The 8,625-nt window shown below is 46.0% G+C and overlaps 1 protein-coding gene across 5 annotated transcripts in view; it reads left to right on the forward strand.

Moving 5' to 3' along the window:
- The first annotated feature begins 2,161 nt into the window (after positions 1-2,161).
- The window catches only part of ITFG2 (integrin alpha FG-GAP repeat containing 2), a 16,398-nt gene continuing 9,934 nt past the window's right edge, over positions 2,162-8,625 (forward strand). For all 5 annotated transcript variants that reach the window (XR_004261630.1, XM_032254469.1, XM_032254468.1 and 2 more), the window contains exon 1: positions 2,162-2,407. Coding sequence is in view for 4 of the 5 variants with exons in the window: in XM_032254469.1 (XP_032110360.1) it covers positions 2,312-2,407 (96 nt within the window). In the remaining variant the exon portion in view is untranslated. The remainder of the gene's footprint in view (positions 2,408-8,625) is intronic.

Raw genomic sequence — 8,625 nt, forward strand, 5'->3', positions numbered from 1 at the left:
CTGAGATCACAGGCGTGCACCACCACCATGCCCAGCTAATTTTTTATCTTTGGTGGAGTCACGGTTTTGCCATATTGCCCAGGCTGGTCTTGAACTCCTGAGCTCAAGAGATCTGCCTGTCTCAGCCTCCAAAAGTGCTGGAATTATGGGCATGAGCCTCCACAGCCACCCTAGAGGTGAACATTTTGATACTGGTTTTGGTTTTCCCACCCCTTAAAACCTAATATGAAGCTTAGGGTTTGAACTAGGATGAGAGACTAGAGATGGGGTAGAACACAGGATGAGAGGGCATGCAACTGCTTTGTAGTCGAGAAAATGTATTCAATGCACCAGAAACACAGGAATACCTGTGGGACCCGGTGCCTTTTTTTTTTTTTTTTTTTTTTTTTTTTTGGTGACTGAGTCTTGGTCTGGTGCCAGGCTAGAGCACAATGGTGCGATCTTGGCTCACTCCGCCTCCTAGGTTCAAGCGGTTCTTGTGCCTCAGCCTCCCAAGTAGCTGGGATTACAGGCACGAGCCACCACACCCAGCTAATTTTTTTTGTATTTTTAGTAGAGATGGGGTTTCTCCATGTTGGCCAGGATGGTCTCGATCTCCTCACCTCATGATCCACCTGCCTTGGCCTCCCAAAGTGCTGGGATTACTGGCGTGAGCCACCAAGCCTAGCCAGACCCAGTGCCTTTTAATGGACCTGGCCATCCCCATAGTACCCAACCATAAATACGAGCTTGTAACAGAGTTCAGCCTCAGAATATATCTGCAGTCTCCAGTATTTATCTAGACTTCCTCCAGTTTACTGTTCTGATCTGATGTTCTTTCTTATCTGGCTGTCAGATCCACTGGGACGTCTAGGAAAAAAATCTGCCACCACCTTCCCCAGAATAAAAGGTCCTGCCCTCCAGCCTCCTCCCACTATGTACAGACATAGAAAATAGGAACAGGCCGGGCATGGTGGCTCACACCTGTAATCCCACCTACTCGGGTGAGGCACGAGAATCTCTTGAGCCTGGAAGGTGGAGGTTGCAGTGAGCCCAGATAGCACCACTGTCCTCCTGCCTGGGCGACAGAGCAGGACTCTCAAAAAACAAAAAAGAAAAAGGAACAGCCCCTGGTCCAAAATCCCAGATAAGGTAGATATCACTATTTTTTTGAAACATCAAGTATGAGTTAGCCTGGGTTTATACATCTAAATCTAAAAATGTATTGAACACCTGTACAATTTCGTAAATAATACTCACATTGCCCTGATTGATGAGGCGCCCCAAAGAAAGGCAGAACTGGATTGAACATGGAAAGACAGTAACCCAAGAAGCCAGCCATGAGAGTGATGGTTCCATCTGTGCTACAAGAGTCAGACCATGAGATGCAAGAGCTTTGTGCTGGGGGCCGCCACAGAACAGAGCAGACCCAGAATCCAGGCAACCTTCACTTCCAGCCTGAAGACTTTCCTAGGTACTATGGTAGTAAATGATGGAAAGGCCCTGGGGTTTGGGATCAAACAATTCTTGTTTGAGCACGTACCCCGCCCACAACCCTTCTGCCATTTTACTTAATCTTGCTGAACCTGTTTTCCTTTACCAAAAAAAAAAAAAAAAATACAAGCTGACATAGTGGCTGAACTAATAACTATGTGAAATATGTGAAATGCGCTTTGCAGCAGGTGGCTTTTAAATTAGTGACCAGAAAGCACATACACTGTAAAAAAAATAAATAAATAAAATTTGTTTTTACATTGTAAGCCAGTATACACATATAAGTATCTACAATTGAAACAGGGGTTTCATAAAAACTATACTTACTACTTGGGAGTCACTCAGAATATTCTATTGTATTTAATTTTTTATATGCTGATTGCAACTCACTACATTGTTTTCACTCCTAATGGATAGTATTTAAAAAACACTCTTCGAAACCATGCAGTTATCGGTTATTACGAAGATTAGTAAGATTCCCAGGAATGATCTGATGGCTAGGAGTCTTCATTACCAGGGAAACAAAGAAAAAGGGTCAAGGTTATTAGGTCAAGCCCTAGGTAGCCCTGTTGCCAAGGGAACAGATCGGCCACGTCAGGGTTGGTTTACCCTTGGGCTGCAGCCCTGTGGAGAAAAGGAGTGGCCCGTGGGCCTGTCACTCATGCAGAGGGGTAAGCCCGCCTCCAAGTCCGGAAGACCCGGAGGAAGACAGAGATTGGAGGTTCAGGCAGTGACGTAACTTTCTGCCTTAGGTGGCCTTCCGCTCTGGCGGCTGTTGGGACAGGGGTTCAGGGAATATTTACTGGGGCTCCACGCTCCCTCTGCTCTTGGAAGTGCCATGAGGTCAGTAAGCTACGTGCAGCGCGTGGCGCTGGAGTTCAGCGGGAGCCTTTTCCCGCACGCAATCTGCCTTGGAGACGTTGATAACGATACGGTAAGTGCATGCGCACTGCAAGGGACATCCTGGATCTGTGCAGCGACCTTGCAAGGGAAGTGGAAGAGGCAGCCCGGGCGTGCCACGTGAACTTGAGCATGCGCGCTAGGGCTAGTATGGAGCTCTTAAGAGAAAAACTTTATTGATAGCTTCAGTGTCCTTGGTTGGTTTTGTTCCCTGGTTTTGTTTTGTTTTGTTTTTTTGAGACAAGAGTCTTGCTCTGTCACCCAGACTGGAGTGCAGTGGCGCGATCTTGGCTCACTGCCACCACCACCTCCTGGGTTCAAGCGATTCTCCTGCCTCAGCCTCCTGAGTAGCTGGGATTACAGGCGCCCGCCACCACGCCCGACTAATTTTTCTACTTTTAGTACAGACGGGGGTTTCGCCATGTTGATCGGGCTGGTCTCGAACTCCTGACCTCAGGTGATCCATCGGCCTCGGCCTCCCGAAATGCTGGGATCACAGGCGTGAGCCACCGCGTCCGGTCCCTGGTAGTATTTTTTGAGTGGGATACATAGTTTGATCCCTCGGCCTGATTCAGTAACGTGTTCACTGGAGGAGACTGATAAACTGGTGGCCAAGTTTTCTGGATCAGTGTTTCTAAGTTAAGCCTCTTTTAGTGGCGTCACCTCTCAAATCACTTACCTTGGCCGGGCGTGGTGGCTCACGCCTGTAATCCCAGCACTTTGAGAAGCCAAGGCGGGCGTATCCCCTGAGGTCAGGAGTTCGAGACCAGCTTGGCCAACATGGTGAAACCCCCGTCTCTACTAAAAATATAAAATTAGCCGGGTGTGGTGGTACGCGCCTCACATCCCTGCTACTTGGGAGCTGAGGCACGAGAATCGCTTGAACCTGGGAGGCGGAGTTTGCAGTGAGCTGAGATCACGCCCACTGCACCCCAGCCTGGGCGACAGAGACAGCCTCCGCTTGAAAAAAAAAAAAAATCACATTTCAAAGCCGTAAAGCGGAAATAATAATGCCGTTCTGCCTGAGGCTCCGCCCCTCCAAAGGCTTCTCTGAGCCTCCTCCTACCCTCACAGAATTAAAGACTCTATCCGTGCTTAACGTAGGCATTAAATTCATGTCTGCTGCTGTTACACATGGAGCACTCTGCTGGAATAGATTGGGATATTTCCCTGCCTCGCTCTACGGTGGGAGCAACAATCACCCGCGCAACCCAGTGTTAATAAGGTCCAGTTTCTTCAATGCCTGCCCCATCGTAGATGCAGGTATCTGGTTACTTGTGCTGCATCTTTGTTGAATTACAGAAGTAATCTCCGTCTACCTCCTCTCCTCAGCAGTCGTTCTTCTTCTTCTTTTTTTTTTTTTTTTTTTTGTGAGAGGGAGTTTTGCTCTGTCACCCAGGCTGGAGTGCAGTGGGTTGATCTCAGCTCACAGCAGCCTCAGCCTCCTGGGTTCAAGCGATTCTCCTGCCTCAGCCCCCCGAGCAGCTGGGATTACAGGTGCCTGCCACCATGCTTGGCTAATTTTTGTATTTTTAGTAGAGATGGGGTTTCACCATGTTGGCCAGGCTGGTCTCAAACTCCTGACCTCGTGTTCTGCCCACTTGGACCTCCCAAAAGTGTTGGGACTACAGGCGTGAGCCACAGGGCCACACCCTTCTTCTCGTTTTTTAAATCAATTACCACGGGTCAAGCAGGTAAAACAATGTCTGTCACGCAGTTTATTGCTCATTTCAGTGTTAGGGTTATTGTTTTTGTTAGTGTTTTATTCTGTTTTTCTGCAAATTTTTATTGAACTGCTCACCATGCACCAATCTGGGAATTCATAAATGGACGAGAGAGTTCCAGTCCTCAGGTAGCTCATAATCAAGTTGAGTGATAGTCACAGGATAATAAAATGTAATGAGATACATTGACTAAAATATGTAGAGGATTCTCCAGTGGAGCATTAAAGGGAATAGTGTCTGATGCTCTTTTTTTTTTTTTTTTTTTGCAGACTTTTTCTTTTCATTTATTATCTATTTCATATTTCTGATGCAAAGCACTGTATTGCCATCTTCTGCCCTCTGCCCTCTCTTCCTGCTCTGCCTCCCTGCTTCACACTTCCTTAACTGTCCTGTGCTCCCCACCCCCACAAGACAAAGGCTAAAATATCTTTATTTCCCACCGCCCCCTAGTGCTGTGATGGAGAAGGTATTTTATGAGGTCTCTTTTGGCTCCAGCCGCTCTGGGAAGGAAAGAGTTATTCACATAAATTTGTATTATGTTTTCTGGGCTTTCATGTTTCTTCATGAACTGCCAAGCAGTTTAATTTTATGAGAAAATCAGAGGAGGCTTTTTTTTTTTTTTTTTTTTTGAGACGGAGTTTCGCTCTTGTTACCCAGGCTGGAGTGCAATGGCGCGATCTCGGCTCACCGCAACCTCTGCCTCCTGGGTTCAGGCAATTCTCCTGCCTCAGCCTCCTGAGTAGGTGGGATTACAGGCACGCGCCACGATGCCCAGCTGCTTTTTTGTATTTTTAGTAGAGATGGGGTTTCACCATGTTGACCAGGATGGTCTCGATCTCTTGACCTCGTGATCCACCCGCCTCAGCCTCCCAAAGTGCTGGGATTACAGGCGTGAGCCACCGCGCCCGGCCTCAGAGGAGGCATTTTTTAAAAATGATTATTATTATTATTATTTTTAAGACAGTGTTTCACTCTTGCTGCCCAGGCTGGAGTGCAATGGTGTGATCTTGGCTCAATCTTGGCTCACTGCAACCTCCGCCTCCCAAGTTCAAACAATTCTTTTGCCTCAGCCTCCCAAGTAGCTGGGATTACAGGCATGCACTACCACGCCTGGCTTATTTTGTATTTTTAGGGGAGATGGTGTTTCTCCATGTTGGTCAGGCTGGTCTTGAACTCCCAACCTCAGGTGATCCACCTGCCTTTGCCTCCCAGAGTGCTGGGATTAGAGGCATGAGCCACCGCTCCTGGCCAGTTTTTTGTTTTTTATAAACGCAGGGTCTCACTCTGTTGCCCAGGCTGGAATGCAGTGGTACAATCATAGCTCACTGCAGCCTTGAACTCCTGGGCTCAACTGATCTACTGCCTCAGCCTCCTGTGTAGCTGGGACTACAGGTGCATGCCACCATATCTGGCTGATTTTTTAAAATGTTTTGTAGAGATGACGTCTCACTGTGTTAACTAGGCTGGTCTCAAACCTCTGGCTTCAAGCAGTCCACTGGCTTTAGTGTCCCAAAGTGCTGGGAATACAGGTGTAAGCAACCTCACCTGGCCACATTTTATTTATTTATTTATTTATTTATTTATTTTATTTATTTTTTTTTTGAGACAGAGTTTCACTCTTGTTACCCAGGCTGGAGTGCAATGGCGCGATCTCGGCTCACCGCAACCTCCGCCTCCTGGGTTCAGGCAATTCTCCTGCCTCAGCCTCCTGAGTAGCTGGGATTACAGGCACGCGCCACCATGCCCAGCTAATTTTTTGTAGTTTTAGTAGAGATAAGGTTTCACCATGTTGACCAGGATGGTCTGGATCTCTTGACCTCGTGATCCACCCGCCTCGGCTTCCCACAGTGCTGGGATTACAGGCGTGAGCCACCGCGCCCGGCCTACATTTTAAATAGTAAATTAAATTAACAAAGTGGCTTCAGTTATATATTATTTTCCATTTTATCTGATTGCCTTCTTTGTTTAAAAGCATTCCCTTTTTTACATAGCTTTATAGCACGAACTTTTTTGAAATTGTGCTTTTTTTAATGAGTTACACTATTACACACTCACTTCTACAATATTAGATATACTACCATTTTTTCCATGAGTTGTAAGCTCTGTTACAGTAAACTCCATAAGGATAGGAATGTTTTAATCTGTTTTTTCCACTGCTATATTCTCAACACTTAGAACAATGTAGGCACTGGCCAGGTGTGGTGGTTTACACTTGTAATCCCAGCACTTTGGGAGGTGAGGCGGTGGATCACCTGAGGTCAGGAGTTCGAGACTAGCCTGGCCAACATGGCGAAACCCCGTCTCTACTAAAAATATAAAAAGTAACCTTGTGTTGTAATCCCAGCTACTCAGGAGGCTGAGGCAGGAGAATCGCTTGATCCCGGAGGTGGAGGTTGCAGTGAGCCAAGATCACACCACTGCACTCCAGCCTGGGCGACAGACCGAGACTCCATCTCAAAAAAATAAAAAAATACATTTGGCTGGGCGTGTGGCTCATGACTGTAATCCCAGCACTTTTGGAGACCAAGGTGGATGGATCATTTGAGGTCAAAAGTTCAAGACCAGCCTGGCCAACATGGTGAAACCGTCTCTGCTAAAAATATGAAAAAATTAGCTGAACATAGTGGCACACGCTTATAATCCCAGCTACTAGGGAGGCCAAGACAGAAGAATCACTTGAACCTGAGAAATGGAGATTGCAGTGAGATGGAGCCACTGCACTACAGCCTGGGCAACAGAGTGAGACTCTGTCTCAAAAAAAAAAAGTTTATCCCAATGAATGCCATAGTATATAGTAAGCCCACAAACAATGTTGGTTTGTTTATTTTTAAGTTTTTTGTAGAGATGGGGTCTTGCCATGTTACCCAGATTGGTCTTGAATGTGTGGCCTCAAAGTAAATATCTGGCCCAGCCTCCCATATCCTCAGCTGGGATTACAGGCATGAGCCACTATGCTGGGCCGCTGAATATTTATTTAATGAACACACAACAAAAAAAATTTTTTAAGAAACAAAAGTCAGAATGAAAGAGAATGCCCAGCCAGCCCCCGAGTTTTCAGGTAAAGTTGGGGGTACAAAGATAAATGCCACCGACTCCCGAGTAGCTGGGATTACAGGCATGCACCACAACACCCAGCTAATTTTTGTATTTTTAGTAGAGATGGGGTTTTACCTTGTTGGTCAGGCTGGTCTTGAACCTCTGACCTCATGATTTGCCTGCCTCGGCCTCCCAAAGTGCTGGGATTACAGGCATGAGCCACCACACCTGGCCCAAATGTATTTTATTTTTTAAAAAGAATGAATTGTATTAAAGATGATTCCCCAGCCTTGGAGTTTAACTAGAGGCTGGAAAACAGCTGGTATTAGTATTCTCTAAATGCCAATCACCATTTCTAAATGCTTTCCTCTATTAGCTCAATTCTCACAACCACCTTATGACGTAGATACTCATCATCCTCATTTTCTAGATGAGAAAATTTAGGCAGAAAAAGCTAGATTCAAATCCAGATAGTTGCACTCTGAACCTCTATGCTCTGCAGCCCCTCTCCTGGGTATCTGCGAAAGTCCTCAGGGCAGCCACAATTGAAACATCAAGGCCAGGCATAGTGGCCCACACCTGTAATCCCAGTACTTTGGGAGGCTGAGATAAAAGGGTCATTGGAGCTTAGAGTTCGAGACCAGCCTGAGCAACACAGTGAGACTCCATTTTTACAAAAAAATAGAAAAAAATTAACCAGGTGTGGTGGTGCCCACCTGTAGTCCCAGCTCCTCAGGAGGATTACTTGAGCCTAGGAAGTTGAGGCTGCAGTGAGCCATGATCACATTACTGCACTCCAGCTTGGACAACAGAGTGAGACCCTATCTCAAAAAAAAAAAAAAAAAAAAAAAAAATAGACATAAGAAACGTCAAAGCTGGGTATGGTGGTTCACACCTGTAATCCAAGCACTTTGGAGGCCAAGGCAGGCAGATCACCTGAGGTCGGAAGTTCAAGACCAGCCTCACCAACATGGTGAAACCCCCATCTTTAAAAATAAAATTAAATTAAATTAAAAATAAAAAACAAAAGTCAAGTAATAGAAAATTTGATTAAAAAAACTAGTTTTATGCTTCTGTGATCTGATATTCTCACCAGAAACCCCCATAACAATTAAAAAATAAATGAAAAAAAAATTTTTTTTTTTTGAGACGGAGCTTTGCTATTGTCACCCAGGTTGGAGTGCAGTGATGCAATCTTGGCTCACTATAACCTCCGCCTCCCAGGTTCAAGCGATTCTCCTGCCTCAGCCTCCCAAAGTGCTGGGATTACAGGTGTGATACACCACGCCCAGCCAGAAATCAAAGATTCAAATAAATTCCAATTTGTTTCTAACTTTTCCTTACTGTTTACCTGTTACCTCTGTTGCCTTTAGAACTAAATTTTTTTTTTTTTTTTTTTTTTTTTTGTCGGGGGTTTTGCTCTTTTTTCCCCAGGTGGGGGGGGTATGGGGGTTTTTCGGTCTCCCCGCACCTCCCCCCCCCGGGGTCCGGG

Source organism: Sapajus apella, unplaced genomic scaffold (assembly GCF_009761245.1).
Source record: "Sapajus apella isolate SASKATOON/1434 unplaced genomic scaffold, GSC_monkey_1.0 scaffold86, whole genome shotgun sequence".
Taxonomy (NCBI): domain Eukaryota; kingdom Metazoa; phylum Chordata; class Mammalia; order Primates; family Cebidae; genus Sapajus; species Sapajus apella.